Source organism: Neophocaena asiaeorientalis, unplaced genomic scaffold, assembly GCF_003031525.2.
Source record: "Neophocaena asiaeorientalis asiaeorientalis breed wild unplaced genomic scaffold, Neophocaena_asiaeorientalis_V1.1 scaffold14, whole genome shotgun sequence".
NCBI lineage: Eukaryota > Metazoa > Chordata > Mammalia > Artiodactyla > Phocoenidae > Neophocaena > Neophocaena asiaeorientalis.
This window is the reverse complement of record NW_020175192.1, coordinates 8,861,106-8,882,718: the sequence shown is the minus strand read 5'-3', so window position 1 is coordinate 8,882,718 and position 21,613 is coordinate 8,861,106. Positions and strand designations below refer to the sequence as shown.

General features: G+C 45.2%; 1 protein-coding gene across 2 annotated transcripts; it reads right to left on the bottom strand.

The window, feature by feature from the left end:
* Nucleotides 1–3,261: 3,261 nt before the first annotated feature.
* DUSP26 (dual specificity phosphatase 26) lies at nucleotides 3,262–9,456 on the bottom strand. Of its 2 annotated transcripts, none has more exons than XM_024765078.1 (4): nucleotides 9,210–9,456; nucleotides 6,651–6,941; nucleotides 4,960–5,174; nucleotides 3,262–4,104 (listed from the first exon to the last, which is right to left on the bottom strand). In XM_024765078.1, the coding sequence occupies exons 2-4, from the start codon at nucleotides 6,869–6,871 to the stop codon at nucleotides 3,905–3,907; spliced, it is 636 nt and encodes a 211-aa protein (XP_024620846.1). In that variant the 5' UTR covers nucleotides 6,872–6,941; nucleotides 9,210–9,456; the 3' UTR covers nucleotides 3,262–3,904. The 2 variants fall into 2 exon arrangements, with proteins under 2 accessions (XP_024620846.1, XP_024620847.1); XM_024765079.1 differs by having other exon boundaries at nucleotides 6,651–6,938.
* Between the last annotated feature and the right edge of the window lie 12,157 nt (nucleotides 9,457–21,613).

Genomic DNA, 21,613 nt, shown 5'->3' with positions numbered 1-21,613 from the left:
GTCAGGTTGGCCAAAAGGTTCGTTCAGTTTTTTCCGTAAGATGGCTCTAATAGCACTTAGTTGTCTTTAACTTCATTCAAAACAATTTTGTTAGATTGTATCATGACAGTTGTCATATCAGTGTACATTTAATAAAAGACTTATCAAAATTGGTGAATTTTTGTGTAGCCATTTTAATATTGAAGATGGAAGAGAAAAGGCAACATTTTTGGCCTGTTATGCTTTATTATTTCAAGAAAGCTAAAAACGCAACCGAAATGCAAAAAAAAGATTTGTGCGGTGTATGGAGAAGATGCTGTGATTGATCGAATGTATCGAAAGTGGTTGGTGAAGTTTCGTGCTGGAGATTTCTCGCTGGTTGATGCTCCATGGTCAGGTAGACCAGCTGAAGTTGACAGCGATCAAATCGAGACCTTCACTGAGAACGATCAATGTTATACCACGCAGGAGATAGCCAACATATAATATCTAAATCAAGCATTGAAAATCATTTACACCGGCTTGGTTATATGAATTGCTTTTATGTTTGGGTTCCACATAAGTTAAGTGGGAAAAAAACCTTCTTGACCCTATTTCCTCGTGTGATTCTCTACTGAAACGTAACGAAACATTCCGTTTTTAAAACAAATTGTGACGGGCGATGAAAAGTGGATACTGTACAATAATGTGGAATGGAAGAGATCATCGGGGCAGGCGAAATGAACCACCACCAACCACACCAAAGGCTGGTCTTCATCCAAAAAAGGTGATGTTGTGTCTATGGTGGGATTGGAAGGGAGTCCTCTATTATGAGCTCCTTCTGGAAAACCAAGCGATTAATTCCAACAAGTACTGCTCCCAATTAGACCAACTGAAAGCAGCACTTGAATTAGGCACTTGAAAAGTGTCCAGAATTAGTCAACAGAAAACACATAATCTTCCATCAGGATAATGCAAGACTGTGTGTTTCTTTGATGACCAGGCAAAAACTGTTACAGTTTGGCTGGGAAGTTCTGATTCATCTGCTGTACTGACCACACGTTGCACCTTCGCATTTCCATTTACTTCGGTCTTTACAAAAATCTCTTAATGGAAAAAATTTCCATTCCCTGGAAGACTGTAAAAGGCACTTGGAACAGTTCTTTGCTCAAAAAGATAAGAAGTTTTGGGAAGATGGAATTATGAAGTTGCCTGAAAAATTGCAGAAGGTAGTGAAACTAAAGCGTGAATACGTTGTTCAATAAAGTTCTTGGTAAAAATGAAAAATGGGTCTTTTATTTTTAGTTAAAAACCGAAGGCACTTTTGGCCAGCCCAATAGAATCAACATTCATAGCGAAGCCCTCACTCTTTCCCTTATATGAAATTGTCTCTCGATGATAATAAAAAGGTGAGGCCCCAGCCAACAGATCAGGTCTTGCCTGAAACATTGAGACCAGTTCTAATTTTGGTTGCCACAATTAGAAAGGGGTACCAATACTGGCAAGGCTGGGGAGGAAACTTGAAATATGACAAATTCGGACTCTTAGAGACAAGCATAGCTGTTAGGCTGAAAGTGAGGGGACACAGGAGAGTCACAAGAGCTGGCTTCAAACCATGGGAAGGGCTGCCATGAGAGATGTAGCAAGATAAAGAACACATTAAGTACTGAGTGTGCTCAGAGCTTTCCATCGCATATCCAATTAAATGCCCACAGCAACCCTGCGGAAGTAGACAGACTATTGCATGTAACCAGGGGGAGAGAGGTAAAGTGACTGTTGCCAGTGCCCTGATGGATATGTGCCAGGGCCAGGGATCCTAGGCCATCAGATCTTTCGGCCTCATCTCACCACCACTGTAACATGATCGCAGGATGAAAGTGTAATATTAGAGCTTTCTAATACTGTGTGTGGGAGTTATGCAGTGATTCCCAACCATCAAAGATGGCCAAGCAGGGACTTCCCTGGTGGTGTAGTGGTTAAGAATCCACCTGCCAATGCAGGGGACATGGGTTCGAGCCCTGGTCCGGGATGATCCCACATGCTGCCGAGCAGCTGAGCCCATGCGCCACAGCTACTGAAGCCCACACACCTGGAGCCCGTGCTCCGCAACAAGAGAAGCCACCGCAATGAGAAGCCCACACACCACAACGAAGAGTAGCCCCCGCTCACCACAACTAGAGAAAGCCCGTGCGCAGCAACGAAGACCCAATGCAGCCAAAAATAAACAAACAAACAAATAATTTTTTTAAAAAGATGGCCAAACAAAAAATTAATGCTTGATAACTATCGTCAAGTGATTTATTGAAAAGGCGATTTATTTATGTCCTGTTGGAGAGTGGAAATCGTTAATCTGTGAAGGTGACTTCTGGCTTTGAGATTCTGTTTCTGTACTTTGGGGTAGAACATACACTTTACATATATTAAGTGATTTTTTTCCCCTTGTATTTTTCACTTCCTCTTACATCCCATCCCCTTCTCCCACTCATGTGGATATTCTGTTCTGGGAACATACCTCTTTTGTTTTATTTATTTTATTTAATTTATTTGGCTGCACTGCGCGACATGCAGGATCTTAGTTCCCGGGCGGGGTTAGAACCCGTGCGCCCTGCAGTGGAAGTGGGGAGTCTTAACTACTGGACCGCCAGGGAAGTCCAACACACCCTTTTCAAAAAGAGGGATGTGGTGGCTGGCTGTTTGACAGTTGGGATGTAAGATCATACTATTCTCTCTGGTGGTTGTTTATTTTTTTACTAAATTTACTAAGGAGATTATGTTACACTCCTCAGAGGAAAACTTGGAAAGATTAGAAGAGGATGCGATCACATCACCTCTCCTCCCCTCCCCTCCAGTTTCTTGGTACCAGGCAAAACCCAAACCCATGAATGTGGGATTTAGGGCTGGGATTGATTTAAGATGAATATTTTGCTCTTCTCCTAGCATGGGGGACTTGATATAGAAATCAGGTTGACTTTTTGAAAATAAGTTCTATTTCTTACACACCTGAGCTTGTGAAGAGACCTATTTTAAGCTTGGGAGATGCAGGGTGTGCTCTGAGTCCTAACACAGTTTGCAAATCTGAATTTTTTTGGTCCTCTGCTTCCCCCGTGTGGACATAAATGGAAATAAATTCAAGATACCCCTTGCCCCAGGAGTGTGAAAATTGGACTGGGGAGAAACCTCCCCTAGGAACTGGTGGAGGTGTGAAGACCGGTGAGCGCTTATGACCCTAGGAGGGAGTCAGGAACTGTTCTCAGGGGACAGGTTCCGACCTCGTACAAGCTGTCAGTGATTCAAGAGGCTTGCTTCGTATTCACCATTTTTATTTTTCCTGGAGACACTTGGATCCAGTAAGCGAGGGATTATCTGTAGGCTCCCAGTCATGCACCTCTGCAGTTCTGGGCCACGACCAGCACCCATGGGTGCCGCGCCAAGCCTCCCACGCCTCTTCTTCCCGGGTTTGGAGTAACAAGTCTGTGGGTTTCTCCCTTAGCTTTTCACACCCTCTCTTCACCGTCTGTCCCTGAGCTACCACCTCCACACAACTCGACACCATCACGTTTGTGTTCGTCGCATCCCTGATTCCTGGCAGAGGTACGGGGCAGAGATGGTCCTTTTGTTCTGATACGAGGACAAGGGGAGCACTTGAGCACAAAGAGGGGCTATGAATCGCCGGGACCCCCCTGGCTGGGATCCAGGACTGTCTTCTACCTGCAGCCTACCTGCCTCCTTCCCTGGCCAGCTCCCTCCTGGGTGACTGTCACGCTGCCCAGCCTCACCCCATCCCCCCTCGATAGACAGCAGCTGTGGCCTGGGGCCACGTCCCAGCCCTCTCAGGAGAGAACGGGTTCGCGGGGCCGCCTCCAACCTGTCCCCTGGGCCTCCACTCTCCAGCTGGGATCCAGGGACCCACAGGCCTGGCCTGACCTCCCTCCCTCCCTCTGCCCCCTCACGCCTCCAGTCGCTTCCGCAGCCTGCGGTCCAGGGCCAGGAGCTGCCTCAAGAAGCCCCTGTTGGGGATGATGCCTCGGTGGTCCTTGACTTTTTTGATGGCCTCCACGAGGGTGAGGCTGTGGTACAGCATGAGGTAGGCCAGCACCAGAGTGGCTGAGCGGCTCACGCCCACAGCACAGTGCACCAGGATCCTCCCTGTGAACACAGACACGAGATATGGCTGGGGACCTCGCGGCGGGCTGGAGGAGGCTGGGGAGAGGGCCCCGCGGACAGGTGGGGAGGTAGACAGGTAAGCAGAGGTGCACGGACGCACAGACTGCTGACGGTAAGAACCCAGGTCCTGGCCAAGGGTGGAGCCTGGACGGGATGAGATGGAGAGCCTTTAGCAGCGCAGCATCCATAAGCCCAAAAGGGGCTCGAAGGGAGAGGCTCATCACTAACGCAAAACCGAGCTTTGCACCGAGCTGGGCTTCCTTCTGTGTGTGCTGAGTGCGTCCACGGAAAACCCTTTATGTCTAACTGGGTCCTTCCTCAATCTCCCAGTCACTTTGGAGTGGATGATTAATATATTTTTTTCCTTTTAAAAATTAAAAAAAAAATTTTTTTTGGCCATGTTCTTTGGCATGTGGGATCTTAGTGATCAAACCCACACCCCCTGCATTGGAAGTGTGGAGTCTTAACCACTGGACTGCCAGGGAAGTCCCAATATATTTTATATATATATATATATTTTTTTCCCCTGATCACTAAAGCAAGACAGGTTCAAGGTAGAAATCATTAGAAAGTATAGAAATATATAAAGAAGCCAACAATTGAAAAATATATCACCCATAATCTCACCACCCAGGTGCAACTTTCCACTCTCTCAACATTTGGGATTATTTCCTTCTTTTTATGGACTGCTTTGAAAAGATGGTTGAGAGAATAGTTTCCTTTCCTGAGCATTTTATTACATCATTCAAGTCTCTCTCTCTCTCCACACCCAGACCCCTGGGCTGTTCTCTAACCCATTGTCTGTTGGTCCTTCCCTCCTCCTTGCTCCCCTCTTACCTCCTGGCTGGCTCAGTGCCCGGTGGATGAAGTCGGCGGCTGCCTGGAAGTGGACGCTCATATCGAAGGCTGGCGAGTCGTGGGCCTCGACACCCAGGTAGCGGATGCCCAGCCCCACGTAGGCCTCGGGTGTCCCTCGCCACCTGCTGTGAGAGGCGTTGAGGACGTGGCTGATGCCCAGACGACGGAGCTCCCGGAGGTTGTTGGCTATTTCCCTGCATTGAGGAGTGGAGGTTAGGGGGGCGCGGAGCTGGGCGGTGGGGCCCCGACCTCTGCCCGGCCAATGTCGTTGTCTCCAGGCCTCCACCTCACTTCCTGAGGACCCGAGATAGGCAATGAGCCAGAGTCTCATCCTGGAGCAAAGGTGGGGAGTCCTGGGGAGATTTTGCCTGGAGGAGAGGAGACTGAGAGATGGGCAAACAACAGCCGTGATAACATATTGAAAGAATGCTCTGAGACAGAAGGACTTTACTTGATCCGAGAAAAGGACTGACAGGGTTTGTGCTTAATGTAAGGAAGTACCTACCAACGGTGGAATCTAGCCGGAGAAAGATTGGGGCGCCTTGGGAGAGAGGGACTTTCTTCACACCAGGGTATTCAAGTAGAGAGAGGAAGCCAATGCATAGGGGCTGGACATGGCAGAGCGAATCTGAACATTGGATGGGTTGTGGGACCAGCTCACATTTAATGTCCTGCTAACCATTTTTTAAAATTTAATTTTAATCTTAATTTTTTGGCCATGCTGCACTGCATATGGGATCTTAGCTCCCTCACCAGGGGTTGAACACAAGCCCCTTGCAGCGGAAGCGCGGAGTCTTAACTACTGGACCCCCAGGGAAGTCCCGCCCCCCCGTTACTTTAGACTCTCTCTGATGCCCAGAATCTTCTTGTGTTTTGCCAGTTACTCCACGCTCATGGTTACCCTGTGGTGGAGGTCACCTTCAGATGTTCCTGTGGCCCGTACCCCTCAGCTCAGCCAACACGATCATATCAAACGTCCTGTCCAGCGCCAACTCCTCAAGCAGAAAGAGCCCTGAACTTGAACCTCCAAGTCCTGGCTCTGCTACTTACGACCCGTGTGACCTTGGGCCAGTCCCAACTTCTCTGAGCTTCCGATGCCTCCTCTGTAACCTGGGGATAGTGGTACCTACCTCACAAGGCTGTCGTGAAGATCAAGAGAGAAAAGGCATGTGAAAAACTCCTTGTAGCCTCTAAAGCCCTTGGGAGAGACAAGTGGGGCTTCCTCTTCCTTTGACGCCCTTCTCTCCATCGACCCCACGCACCTGAGTGAGCCTCTGCACGCTCTGTGGCTTGGCTTGGTTAACCTTTCACCTCACTAACCACTGTTCCCAGCCCCAGTGATGGCCTTTGCTCAGGGCACAATAGGTGGAAGGTCAGAGAAGTCATCTAAATGTCCAGCCCTTAGCACTGGCACGCAATCATACATTTTACTAAATGAACGATATGATTACTTGAACAGAGCCTGCCTGTCCAGAGTTGAGTCTATCAATAATCCTGTCCAAACTCCCCCAAACCCTCCTCCACTCTGCCCAGGCACCCCGTCCCCTCCATCCTCCACGTGGAACCAACAGCACAACTCAGCGCCTCTCTACCACTCTTCTGCTTTCTTTTTGCACACACACACACACACACACACACTCAGCTGTGGTCCCAGTCTGCTGGGTACATACTGGTCTCCGAGGTAGAGGCCTGGCCAGACCTCGTCGGCATGGTTACAGGCCGTCTTGCCCGTGTAGAGAAGCCTCTCCAACTCAAAGACGTTGAGGAAGGGATGCTGGACAGCTGGTATCTCTTCCAGGGCCCCTCTCGTGCGAACAGGAGACCTCGAGCCACTCCGGGAGAAGCGGGCCATAAATGTCACCGAGGCCCAGAGCCAGTTGCCGGGGCACATCTTAGAGGCGGCAGGAACCGTGGCAGCCACGGGGGTGGCTGATGAGGCGTCAGTCTCCAGGTAGCTGCTGCTGGGAGAGGCAGGGATGTGAGACACACCGGAGTGAGTCTGGAGCAGCTGCTTCCCTTCCTGCCAGCTGGGCTGGCCCCTGGGGAGAAGATTCTCCAGGGACGAAGGTGAAGTCTGGTCCCCTGGTGCGGGAAGTGCTCCGGTGGTCTTCTTTGAGCCGCGGCAGCTCCTTTTCCCTGCTCTTTGGCTCTGCCGGGCAAGGAGGTAGGAGAGTCACATGTTCCTGTTTACGGGAGAGGGAGCTGCCGGCTGCTGGGTGTCTGCCCCGCCACTCCACCCCAGCTGCCAGCGCAGACGTAAACACGCACGCAAACATTTGGTATTTGGGTGGCAGGGCCCGCTGCCGGAGCCCTTGCCAGCCAGGATCTGGGGCTCGTCTGCCTGAGGCTACAGGCGGAGAGGCTAGGGGGCTGGCAGGGGGCTTGGGGGTGGCTTTGGACCCATTCAGAGCGAATTAGCATGAAGACAGCGCAGCAGGGCCGTGACACAGCACGCCTGCCTCCTCAGTGCCAGAGGGACGGGCTGCTTTAACCCGTTCCTGCCCTCCCTCTGCCTCCGCGAAGAGCCTGCTCTGGGAAGTCTATGGTGGGGATGGGAGGAGTAGGGAACAGTAATAAAGACGAAGTGTCGGTGTTTGAAAACTACTTGCTGAAGGCCCTTGCTGATGGAGGGAAGCGCTAACCTATGTGCGCAACAGGCAAAGCATCCTCCTTTGATCAGCAGACAGATATCATTGATTAAACGTCATCTCTCTGGGTCCAGGCAGGGCTGGAGCATCGTGTGTGTGTGTGTGTGTGTGTGTGTGTATGAGTGGGTGGGCAGAGGAGGAGGGAGGAAAGGGAAGAAATTAGGGATCCTTCCAGGCCCAGGGGCTCAGAGTCTGGAATTAGCATCTGTGTTGCTGGTGGAGTTCAAGTGGCCCTACTTAGCACATGGGGTCCTCAATGAGGGGCCTTAGCGGAGGTGCCTCTGACTCTCTGTGGACAGCTGGGCCTCCTGAAAGTGGGACCATGTGTTGAGCTGCAGAGCTGGGAAGGGCCAGCCTTTGAGACTTGCCCCGGGAACTTCAGGGCAAGAGCCACGCCCACTCCCCCCTTCCTCCCCCTCCTCTTCTTCCTCCTCCTCTTCCTCCTCCTCCTCCTCCTCCTCCTCCTCCACTTCCTCCTCCTCTTCCACTTCCCCCCTCCTCTCCTTCCTCCTTCTCCTCTTCCTCCTCCTCTCCTTCCTCCTTCTCCTCCTCTTCCTCCTCCTCTTCCTCCTCCTCTTCCTCCTCCTCCTCTTCCATTTCCTCCTCCCCTTCCTCCTTCTCGTCCTCTTCCTCCTCCTCCTCTTCCACTTCCTCCTCCTCTTCCACTTCCTCCTCCTCTTCCTCCTCCTCCTATCCCTCTTCCTCCTCCTCTTCCTACCCCTCCTCCTCCTCCTCCTTTCCCCCTCCCCCTCCACCCTTCTCCTCTCACACTGTGATCCTGACCCTCTGAAAACGTGGGCTGGTCTGAAGGATCCCCCTCCCACTCCCTGTCCTCTTCTGCCCCAGGGACTCAAGGGAAAGTCCACAGTGAGAGGCCATCTTTGTCCTGCCCCCAGCCCGCTTCCCCACCCACGCTCTCAGCCAGGGCCCAGCTCTCCCCATCCCCCCATCCCCCGGGCCAGAAGAGATCTAGCGCTCACAGGGCAAAAGGAGCAGAGGTCTTAGGATCAGGACTGGTGAGGGGAGATGGGATCTTGGGGTGTTTAGGGAGAGAGGTGGTTTTCCCTGGAGGGTCAGAAGGAGCACAGAAACAGAGCACGAGAGCCGTCACCACCACTACAGCTATCAGCTTCAACATCATCACCACCGTCATCTACTTTTCCTCCGCAGGCCTGAAGACCCCACCATCTGGTTCCCAAACAACCTTCCCTGGAAACAGATTCTGCCGCCTGTGGGAAGCTGAACGGTGCAAAGAGAGCGGGAAGCAAACCAGGTGTAGCAGGAGCTCCGTGTGACTCCATTTCTCCCCATTCCGTCACGGGGTGCCCCCCTGGGCACCCTCCAACCCCATCCGCAGGCTTCTGGGGGCCCTGGTCCGCCTCCCCACTCCCTCCCTCTGCTGTCGCGGTTGTAACAGGTTCATGGCTGTCGCCCAGCCCTCGCCAGCCCAGACAGCCTGGCGCGGAGGGCGGAGGGAGGGAGCCCAGGCGGGCCCCGCAGGTTCGCTCCCAGGCCCCTTCCCCCCGCCTCGGCCCCCAGCCCCGGTCCCCGCGCCTCGCCCACCCGCCCCGGCCCCGCTACCTCGGGAGGCGGCGCGGGTCTCAGTCCCGGAGGCAGATCGCCGGCTCAGACAGCCCCACGGCCATGACTCTGCCGCCACCGCCGCCTCGGCTGCCAGCGCCAGACCGGTTGATGGATTAGCATCTATTTTTAAGCCATGACACGCACGTCGAAGCAGGGCTGGTATCAGTGTGCGTGTGTGTCAGCGACACCCAGGGACACAGCCTCACACCCGGTGGCCCGAGTGGACACGCGGCGTGGGCCACGCAGCCCGCACCCCCTGCGGCCCCGCCTCGCAGACATGCTAGTGTGTATGTGTATTTTCGGAGCTGCGCCAATGACAGGCACTTTGCCTAAAGCTGACATTATGTAAGTCGTCCCAGACTGTGTCTTGAGCACACACGCTCCTCCCCAGGCAGCGTTAATTAATTACACAGACACGAGGATGATTCCCACTTGTACATTTCTCCTTCTCCGAGAACACCGTGGTACAGAGAACTATTGTTCGTAACCCTGATCAGTATTTACTATTCCACGTGCTCCACATATCTTAGCTCATCTTATCCTCACCACACGTCTGTGACCGAGGTGATACTGTTATTGTACCCATTTTAGGGAGGAGGAGACGACGAGGCCCAGAGAGGCTAAGTGATCTGCCCAGGGCACGCTAGGCATCGCCAGAGCTGAGCTTCGCACCCTGGCTGCCTGGCTGGGAAGTTCAAGTCCTTAAGGGCTTTCTGAACAAGTGTCCCCCACACAATGGAGAGGGCACAGTGGATTTCTATCCGGAAAGCCATTTCGGGCAGCTCAGCTCCTAGTGAATTTCCCTTTCCTCCACTCCTGAAGAAATTCATGTGCTGCTTTTTGGGGATATTTAGCTTCACTTGCCTTTCTACCGTAAGCACCTTGTAGGCTCCAGTATTGTAAACACTTGGAAGGCAAGGACAGTGTTGTGGTTCCTGGTGCCCAGCTCACTGTGTGATGGGGAGGTGGGGGCAGTAATGAATGTTATCAGGTGACGCTTTGAGAACCAAGAAGACTCGGACTCCAGGAGAGCTGCCTGACAGGAGGAAGCCAGGAAGAAGATGGGGTCATGCTGGACCTGGCTTAGGATGGGTAGGCGGTATCTACTGTAGCTGAAATCAGGATGGACTGCATTCCCAGAGGGATGGTAGATCAGGCTTTGAAATCCAAGTCAGAGAAAGTGACATAATCCCCAGTTCAGTTCCATCACAGGGTGTCATCGAAGAGTAATTCCCCCCTCCACCCAACCTTTTTCTCTTTAGAGAAGCAAACACAATTCCTATTTTCCCTGCGCCTTCTTGGTATGGCAATTTACCTGAAGACATGAAATCCTCATCATTTAAAACAAAAAACCCTTCTGGGGTTCCCTGGTGGCGCAGTGGCTAAGAATCCGCCTGCCAAGGCGGGGGACACGGGTTCGAGCCCTGGTCCAGGAAGATCCCACATGCCACGGAGCAACTAAGCCTGTGCACCACAACTACTGAGCCCGTGTGCCACAACTACTGAAGCCAGCGCGCCTAGAGCCCGTGCTCCGCAACAAGAGAAGCCACCGCGATGAGAAGCCCCCACACTGCAATGAAAAGTAGCCCCCACTCGCCGAAACTAGAGAAAGCCCACGCACAGTAACAAAGACCCAATGCAGCCAAAAATAAATAGAATAAAATAAATTAATAAACAAACAAACAAACAAAAACCCTCCTGGGAAATTTGAAATGTAACCACGGAAGCCCAAGTTCATAGGGTTTTTAAAAATGTATTCTTGTTATTAAAAAAAATTTCTTTTAGTCAATAGGCAGTTTCTCTAAGACTTAAAAAAATCTATCTTTGTTGGAATAATATATCTTTACATATAATTCTATTTTAAGTGTAACTCATAAACTATTTATAGCCAGATTAAAAATTAATCTATATTTTAATCAGTGACTCTCTTTTTATATTTATTGTGTTTACTAGTATTTAAAAAGATGATTTCCGTGGTCTTCCCTGGTGGCGCAGTGGTTGAGAGTCTGCCTGCCGATGCAGGGGACATGGGTTCGTGCCCCGGTCTGGGAAGATCCCACATGCTGTGGAGCGGCTGGGCCCGTGAGCCATGGCCGCTGAGCCTGTGTGTCTGGAGCCCGTGCTCCGCAACACGAGAGGCCAGAACGGTGAATGGCCCGCGTACCGCAAAAAAAAAAAGAGATGATTTCCACATCTTCTTTTGTGTTTTCTACCTGTTGTGCTTTCTCTTTCTTCTTTTGTCCTTTTCTTTCTTTGGGTGAATTTATCTAGTGTTCTTTATCCATGTTGCTGAGCTCTGTTGATTTGAAAGTTAACGTCTACATTTAATTGGTACTTTTATGCTCTCCCTGAATAAGACGAGGATTTTTATTTTAATTTCCCTCAGAAACACTTTCTTTCCCATTTTCTTTATTATTATTATCCACTACTTTGAAACCAGCTTTAAAAAAATTTCTTTGTTTTAGCCATCAATCACATAAGGCACGTAATTTAAAGAAACAATGCATTCTGCAATACTTATACAAAAATAGCGACCTTCTACTTCTTGTCTTCCATCCATATCCCAAGGAAACATGTTGAACAATTTCAGGTATTAAAATTTTTGTACCTCTCAATTTGTTTATGTTGCTACTTCTTAATTTTTCAGTTTTAGGAATTATCTGTTAATTTCTCACTATGAATGCTGAGGGTTTATTTCTCTTCTATTTCATACCTCCAAGATATATATAAACATTCCCTCTTTATGCATTTTTTATATGTACAGCTATATCATAATTTTGTTATGTAAGTATTCAGTATTTAAGATATTACAACTATATAATCCTTATTCACAGTTGAATCGTGTTGTTATGATTACTTTTTTTCTTACATGACTTTGTTTTCCCTTCAGTTAATAATTATTTTTTTGTGTTTCATTGCTTAATTTTCAATGGATGTCTCACTAATTCAGCCCCACACTTTTCCCCAATTGCCTAAATTTCCTGTCAGTAAACATATCAGTTATTTTCTCAGTAATGTTTTTTTCCATAAGTCTTTTCTGGAGCCTTCTGACTTATCCCCATCTGGATAGGTTGCTCTCAACACTAGTGAAGAGCTGTTACCCTGGGATCGATCTCCTTTTACTCTCATACTGGGAATTCCCTTTGCTTCTGGAAGCCCTGTTTCCTGGGCATCCTCTGTTCTTCGTATGATACCACCATACTCAAATATCCCTGATATTGCCCCAGTCAAGAAAGGCTCTGTTTTACTTCTTTAGAGAATAAGGTTTATTTCTACAGGGAAGGAGCCTGATTGCAGTGATTGGAGGTCTGTGGAGTATAATTTATTTTAATTAAATTAATTTAATTTAAACAGACTTCCAATGCAGTCTATGTTTTTATTTTTATTTCAATCTCTCTAGGAGGTGTGTCAAAAAGGATCTTGTTGTGATTTATGTCATAGAGTGTCCTGCCTATGTTTTCCTCTAAGAGTTTTATAGTGTCTGGCCTTACATTTAGGTCTCTAATCCATTTTGAGTTTATTTTTGTGTATGGTGTTAGGAACTGTTCTAATTTCATTCTTTTACATGTAGCTGTCCCATTTTCCCAGTACCACTTATTGAAGAGGCTGTCTTTTCTCCGTTGTATATTCTTGCCTCCTTTATCAAAAATAAGGTGACCATATGTGCAGTCTATGTTTTTAATTCATCTTCCAGAGATACCTAGAGTTGCCAGTTCCTTGGCCTTTTGGTTGCTCTGATGTGTAAATCAGATTGATCACCAATGTTCCCCAACCGACTTGCCTTCTGCTCTTCAGCATCCAATATTTTGTTGTAAGTGAAATAGTTCCTGTTCTTTTCATTCTGGTGGGTTTTATGTTTTTTAAAAGAGTCTTTCAACTGTCATTTTTGTGGGGCTTCAGGAAGAAGCAGAATTAATTTTTTTTTAATATGCTATCTTTCACTGGGAATGACAGCTGGCTTTTGAAAACACACACACAAAATGATTGATATTCTAATTTTTTTCACATGCCATATTTATCTAGCTTTACCAGCATGTTTTAACAATCCTTTTGCCTACTCTTGCTTCTTTATCCTGTTCATCTCTTCTAGGTCCTTTTTTCCCCTTATTTTGTAGTTCTTTTTGTTAGGGACTGTTAATAGTAAATTTCTAAGTGCTTGAACGTCAAAAAATTTCTAATTTGCCTCAACTTGTAAATGATATTTTGCCTGACTTTAGAAATTTAGGTTCCCAATTATGTTTCCTCAGCACATCACAGATATTACTTCGTTGTCTTCCAGCAGTTATTTTTGCTGATGAGAAGTCTTTTTTCTTTCTTTTTTCAGTGTTCTCTTCATTCGTTTATTGTAATCTGCCTTTTCTCTTCGTTGGCTTTAAGTTTTTCCCTTTATCCTTGTAGATTGCTGGCTTCCCAGTTAGTACCCAAAAAGCCTCTTGGTAACACAAAACTGAGTTTATTGCCTATTAGAGTAAGGGAGAATTCTAACTTGACAGGTAGCATCTCCTAGAAGGAGCTATAAGACCTGATCTATTGAGACTTTCAAGTCTGGTTTAAGGTGGGTCTTTTATTGCAGGGACTTGATTGGATTATCATGACATAGGAGTTTAGGATTTGTGGAAACGGCAAAGTGAAAATTTTTGTTGTTGTCATTTTTGTAAAGGAAAGTACAACATGTATTGCAAGTGTCAAGCAAGGAGAATGGGCAACTCATGCTCCAAGATGAAGATTTTGAGATGAGGCATTTAGAGTCTTGGAATGTAACCTGTGTGTTGATCCTTTCTGGAGTTGCTGGGCCTTTTGACAAATTTCTATGATGAGCTATAAAGTTATTTGCAACTTTCATCTTCTTGGACAAGAGTCACTTGTGATAGCAAAATGATGCTAATTAGTAAAATAGTAAAGTCATGTCAGTGCAGACAACAAACTGTGTGTGGGGTCCATTGCTTTGGTTTTCATTGTACTACCTTGTAGCCATTTTTCAGCCTGAGCTGAAGCCATTAGTATCCGGGCATGTAATCAATCTAGATCGTCTCTGCTATTGGAGGTATCACAATCATGTATCAAATTTCTGGGAATGGTTTGTTCATTTGCAACTTTTATGTTTTTGACAAGAATCACCTGGGAAAGCAAAGTTATGCCAAAGAAGAAAATGAAAAGGAAAGTCACCTTGTTGTTATAGAATTAATTTGTGTGGAAGAGATGGTTTAGCTTCTCAGTGGCCAAGTTATATGGAAGTAGATTACTTTATTTCTCACTCTTAATGTTCTGTAGTTTTATGAAAAGTATTGAAATGTGATTTGACACAGGCTTGGGTGTCCTCAAGATGTGGTTTCCTGTAGAGGAACTGGTGAGAGAGAGAGAGGAAGAGAGAGAGAGAGAGAGAGACCCCCAAATGGAAGCCATAGTCTTTTCATAACCTAATATTGGAAGAGATATCCCCTTACTCTGGGGTATTCTATTTATTTTGAAGAGCGTCACTTAAGTCCAGTCTACACCAAATGGGAGGGGAATTAATTTCCACCCCATGGAGGGAGGAGCATCAAAGAATTTGTGGACCTATTTTCAAAACCACCACATTCAGGGAAGTAGTCTGGCTTCTATCCTCATTCCCTCCTCCATTTTGCCTTCTTCCTATTGTGTGTAATGATGTTAAAAATTATGCTTTATTTTTCATTGTTTAGTATAAGAAAAAAATGATCTTGCCCATCTTTTTCTTTGATAGCTTACTGTTTATACTTTTCTCCAAAATATTTTTTCTTAAACTTAACAATGTTTTTTGAAGATCATTTATTTGCAGTATAAAAAATACTCCTCATTCTCCTGTATAGTGATACCATAGGATATTCAACCAATACTCCACTGATGGACATATGCTTTGGTTTCAATCTCTTTTTACCATAAATAGGGTTGCAAGGAATATTCTTTTGATATTATTAAAAATTCTGGATAGTAGGTTTCAGCCCATTGAATTGTGGAATGGTAGCTTAGTTTAGTTTAGCCAAAACCCTGTCTCAGGATTTTGTTCTCAGAAGACAGTTCATATCTGAGTCCAGGACCAAATGTGTTATAAAAACTCAGGGTTCATGTTTTGTGTGGATACTTCTGTTTTTTTTTTTTCAAATCTTGCTCCCTACATTTTATTTTTATTTATATTTATTTATTTTGGTCGCACTGCACGGCATGTGAAACTTCCCCAATCAGGGATGAAACCCATGTCCCTGCAGTGGAAGCGCAGAGTCTTAACCACTGGACTGCCAAGGAAGTCCCAATATAGCTTATTCTTTTAACCAGTGACCCAATCAAGGTTCACAGATTACATCTGGTTGCTTTGCCTTTTGAACACCATTACGTTGGCTTATGAGACATCCCTGGCCGGTTGTCTTAAAGGATGTCCCGCATACTGGACTTGTTTTATCATAGTGTCATTTGAATTTTTCCTTTATTCCTGTATTTTCTGTAATCTTAGAGTTCTGTCAAAAGCTGTGGGTCTTTAAACACTTTGACAAGAACCCTCATACATGGCGGTGTGTACTTCACATTAGAAATGGCACTGTCCTTTTCAAGTATAATTTTATATTCCTATTTTATTAAACATTTTTATGTGTTTTCAGCTGGGACAAAGCACAACAATAGTGTTTTTTTCTTTCAGTTTAATTTTTAAAACTTTTTTGCAGATTATATTCCATTATAGGTTATTACAAGATATTGGATATAATTTCCTGTGCTATATAGTAAATCCTTGTTGCTTATCTATTTTAGGTATAGTAGTTTGTATCTGTTAATCCCATACTCCTAAAATAGCCTGGCAGTCCAAATATTGAATGAATGAATGAATAAATACAAATTTAAAAGTTATGCCCAATGCTGGTTTGCATGAAGGGGAGTGTGGTTGAGAGACACCATGAGGAAGATCATCTTGACATTTTTGTCATAACGGTCAACAACCCCCCCGCCCCGTGTTTAATTCAGCATTAGCTGAAACACTGGAAGTCTATTGTGTGCAGGGCACAATGCTTACCTGTCAATCTTCTTTATTCATTTTAGCAACACAGATTCCAGAGATGAGAAAATACAATCACTGAAGAAAAAAGCTTAAATGATCTGTAATTTGACTGCAGAAGGGAAGATTGAAGAGAAATTCAGAGATTGTTTTTTCAGTTTATCGACGTATCCTCCATCCTTTATGAGGTCTGATGTGCTTCCATATTAGAGCATAAAAGTAGGTTAAAAGGACTTCTAACCATGTGTGTCTGTTACAAAATGTTGCCAGCAATACATACTTGTAATGAATAAATAAATAGTATAGCTTTAAGCCAGGATTAATTTCTTCAACCTGAAATGGTTTAAGTTAACTTCTATAGTACATCAGGTTGAGGCTCTCAGTGATATTTTTAGGGCTTTTCTGTACTTCTGATTGCAGGTTCAGAATAAGTAACAAAAATTAATTTAGCTGAATCTTAATTATCCACGGGGGGCGGAAATTTGGGAGCTTAAATGTATGACTGACTAAACACCTATAATGGCCACAATCTTTACCAGTGATCTTGAGCAATTATAGCCAGTGAATTCACTGGGAATTCCAGCTAGAGTTAGTGAAATCTTGGTGACGTGTATATAAAAATTCCTTGCACTATTCTTGCAAGTTTTCTATAAATTTGAAATTATTTCCACAAAAAATGTTAAAAATAAGGACTCTGGTGCCTAAGATGAAAGAAATAGATATATTGAGTATATTTTTATCTAGGTATCACACATGCATTATTGTTAATATATTTTACTTTTATGCCCTTATCAAGCATATTCACCTTTCTCTGGGTATAATTCCAACACGATTGGTGTATATTTCTAAATCGGTAGGAAATTAAAGGAAGCAAATCAGAAATCCAGAGTGGTGATATTTAATAACTTAAAAGCAATGGAGGTGCAGGAAAAGGGGAAAATCCAAGAACTAAAAAACATAGAGGCAAATAGTCCCTCATACTTCAATAGCCCCTTGGGCATTGCTGTTTTGCAACATTGCAAAATAATTGAGGGAATGAGTTGACATTGATGTATGAATTTATGTTTGTAAAGCAATTAGAACAGTTCTGGGCACATGGCAAGCTTTGAATAAATATTAGCTCTTGTTAGATTGATCACGATATTCTTGTGTTGTCACACAAAGGGTAAATTCTGCTCTATTATTTCTAGGAAGGCAAGACACTTTGCAATAGATTGTGTTGGATGAATGGGTGAAGGGGTGAAGGAAGTGATGAAACCTCAGTGCCGCCCTTGTGCTGTTTTCTTTTTTTTGGCTGCTCGATGTAGCATGTGGGATTTTAGTTCCCCGCCCAGGGATCAAACCCGCACCCCCTGCATTGGGAGCGCAGAGTCTTAACCACCGGACTGCCAGGGAAGTCTTCCCTTGTGCTGTTGAGAAATGTTAACACAGTTTTTCCCTCCTCCCTGCACCCAGGTTGGTATAACTCATGTACATAGTATGTTCTTCTTGGGAACTTGCCCCAGTGGCTATCGCAGCATTGTGGACGTTGGAAGGCAGCTGTATATAGACTATCCCAAACAGTTTAAAAGAATTGAGGGGGACAGAGGAGAGGAAGGGGGATAAAGGAAAGAGGAAGGTGTGAAAATTGGTGATAGGGCCGTCAGCAAGCTCTTGGCTCTCTAGAAAGCTCAGCTGTTCACAATGAGTCATTTCCTTCAAGTTCAGCTGGCATCAAGGGCTTCTTTTTAATGATGGAATGAAAGATTTTGTGTCTAAGAAGGGACTTTCAGAGCATAGGAGAGCAGGAGTAAATAAAGGGATGCAGTGTTTGAATGTTGGTTCTAGGCCTTTTTGCCTGTGGCAAATCATTAATCCCATTGAGCTTTAGTTCCTCGCCTGTAGTTTGGGGTAGATAGCTCCACTGGGCCCTGTTGACCTCGTAGGGCTATTGTGGGGCTCATAGACACCACACACCCCCCCCCCACACACACATACACATAGAGTGCGATGCAAATTGAAGGGGTTATTTTCAAGTTGAATGGTGGGGCTCAGGAAGCCTTTCCCAGACCTCTCCACGATCACCCCACCAGGGCTGAGAGCATATTTACTAAGGAAGACCATGGGCTTTGACCTCAGATACCTGGTGCGAATCCTGGCTTTCTGCCTGAGTGATGTGGACAAGTTACTTAAAAGTTTCTAGGGCTTCCCTAGTGGCGCAGTGGTTGAGAATCTGCCTGCCAATGCAGGGGACATGGGTTCGGGCCCTGGTCTGGGAGGATCCCACATGCCACGGAGCAACTAGGCCCATGAGCCACAACTACTGAGCCTGTGCTCCGCAACAAGAGAGGCCGCGATAGTGAGAGGCCCGCGCGCCGGGATGAAGAGTGGCCCCCGCTTGCCACAACTAGAGAAAGCCCTTGCACAGAAATGAAGACCCAACACAGCAAAAAATAAATAAATAAACTAATAAACTCCTATCAAAAAAAAAAAGTTTCTAAATCTCAATTTGCTCATCTATAGTGTGACTTGTTTGGTCGTGAGGATTGAATGAGATAAAGCACATAAAGCACGTCACTTACTCCTCAGCAAGTAGCTATTGCTATTATTCCTGTGTAAATCATGTACTAACTCCTCGCCCATAGAGAATTTATCGGTTCATTCATTCCTTTATGTTTCACATATGTGTGTGTGTGTGCGTCTTCTCTCATTTAAGTGGGCACAAAGAAGCAATAGCAGGTTTAGGGATCACTTAAGGAGGTCATCCATGGGGACCACATTGTTGGAACCAAGAATCAGAATGCGTGATCAGGCAAAGTCTGAGTAACATTAGACAACATGGGACAGGATACCTGTGATTGGGTTGCCTCGGAAAATCTGGAATTTGTTGGAAGGGGTAAATGAACTGGGACTAAAAATACCAAAAAGCAGGGGCTTGGGGTTGGGAGAAGGAAAAGAGACCTGGGAGGAATTCACCTCTCCAGCCACTGGAGGCTGCTCTGCTTGCTCTTATCAGTAGCTCCATGCAGCCAACAGACTTTACCAGCCAAGGAATCTCACATTGAACAGGGAAGAGTCAAGATGGGAAGGAACACCATGGACACAGAACTATTCATCCCTGGCAGGAGAGGGACAAGTCATGAAAAGCGGGTCTCCTTTGAGGACAAAACAGCATTATTTATGAAAGTCTGGTGGGGAGGTAGGTCAGCTAAGCCCCATGACATCTGAACTTTATAGAACTCAAGATTTCCTCCTAATTAGAGAACATAATGGGAACGTAAATACCTCTGAGCGAGAAGTGTCAAATTCACACTGACCAACATCAAATTCTTTCCTGACAGCAAGCTTTTGTGAGACACAGGAAGGAAATAGAACTGTTTCCTCTTAAAACCTGTTTCTAATTATAAACTTTTCCATCATGGGAAAAAAAATGCAAAAAACTAGAAGGAAAATATATTACTCTTTTTCCCACAATCCAAAGATAACTTCTGCTGATGAACTAAATTTGTTTTCAGTTTTAAGATTTGCCACTGTAGGTATAGAATAAATTTAGAAGACCAAACATGTGGGAAACAATATTAATTTTTAAACTCTAGCATATTAAATCTTCATCATTTTGAATTTGGCAAATGTATGAAGTCACAATAAGAAAATAAAAAAGTCATTCCAAAATCCCAACACTCAGAGATAGACTGAGTAATATTTGGGTCTTTTGCCTTCCATTTTATACCCTGTGTATAGATACACAGATATTTTTATGAAAATCAGAATCATATTGTACATACTGCTTTGTAAATGGCTTCCACTTGGGGGTATTTTCATAATTATTTCCCCATTCATTAAATATTTTTTAATATAAACCATTTTAAACGGTTACACCGTATTTTACTGTGTGAATGCCGTCACTGTGTAACCAATTAGAGACATTTTAAGAAATATGCAGGAAAAGAAGTTTTCTCGTACCTTTAAACATTTTGGAAATAACCATTTCAATCCAATCAATTCGAAAATTCTTACATGTTTACAAAAGAAGATTCAGTAAGACAGGTGAAATAGGAGAGAGTCAAAATAAAAATAAAATTAAAAAATCATCGTAAGAAAATAAAGCAAAACAAAATGAAAACACAATCATAACTTTTCACATAAAGTTTATAATTTAGTTTTCTATTAACTCAGATTAGTCTCTGCCCAGTGAGCCCAAACTAATGAGGGGCTTCTTCAATTAGTGTTTATCTTAGAAGCACTCAAACCTGATATACTCCAAACCAAACTGATGTCTTCCTTCTCCCCTCTCCTTCTGCTCTATTTCTTGTCTTATTAGGGTACTGCTCCTTTTTGGTCCCTAATCCTCAAACCTAAACTCCTCAGGCTCCCTTGGTTCCTTTCCCAGCCGCACCTGACTCAACAGGTCACCAAATTATGCCACTTCCGCAGCGTTAATCTTTCAAAGCACCCCTCCTCTCTGCCATCACCGTCACTCCGTGGCTGGGTCCTCCTCAGTTCTTAGTTGGACCACACCAAGAGCCTCCAGACGGCTCTAACGCTCTCTACTTTACCCTGTTGGGGAGGAAGACATTTCCTTCTACCCTTCTAGGTGCTCTGGCTGGTCTAAGAATTAAATGGACATGAGACAGTTAAACAGGAGAAAGTCAAACAAAAGTTGAATAACATGTATCCATGGAAGAGATCCAGGAAAACTGAGTAACTCATCAAAATGGCCCAAGCCCTCCACTTAAATACCATCTTCAGCTAAAGACAAAAGAGGATGTTGGGAAGTAGTGGTTTGGGACTTCAGAAGGGAGGAAAGCAATTCACATGGAGATGGAAAGCAAATGTTTGGTAAATAAATGTTTCCTGAGCCTGCAGAGACAGTGGGACCCAGAGTGGACTCTGATCTCTAGGAGTTTCCCCCATCACACCTGGTCCATATTCTTTTTTTTTTTTTAAATATCTTTATTGGAGTATAATTGCTTTACAATGGTGGGTTAGTTTCTGCTTTATAACAAAGTGAATCCGTTATACATATACATATGTTCCCATATCTCTTCCCCATGTTCTTTGCAGATGTCTCTGGTGACAGCTTTATTCCAGGAACAGTCCCTCTATTTAAATTCTTTAAGCAGCTAAGGGGAGAGGTCAAAGTTTATTCCTGAGTCTTTTGGGCTGCAGAAATAAAATTCGTATTTTGTGGCAAGACAAGGAAAATGTAAACATAAAAATTTTCTCTGCCTGTTGGAGCCTCCTCCCTGCATTAACCAGACCTCCTTAGGAGATAACATTCCTCCTTAATCTTGTAAGGGGTCATAATGTCCCACTCTTCCTTTGTACATGCAAATATGGATGGTGTAAACTGTCATTGTATCCTTTGATGTATAACCCTTTGTCTCAAGAACATATATAATGGATGAAACAGTCCTCAGAG

Excerpts from the sequence above, each read along its gene's own strand:
- DUSP26 (XM_024765078.1), bottom strand. The coding sequence starts at position 6,871 with ATGTGCCCCGGCAACTGGCTCTGGGCCTCGGTGACATTTATGGCCCGC. Across the intron at positions 5,175-6,650 it reads GGCCTCTACCTCGGAGACCA|GGAAATAGCCAACAACCTCC; the intron begins GTATGTACCCAG and ends TCCTCAATGCAG. Across the intron at positions 4,105-4,959 it reads GGCACTGAGCCAGCCAGGAG|GGAGGATCCTGGTGCACTGT; the intron begins GTAAGAGGGGAG and ends CTGTGTTCACAG.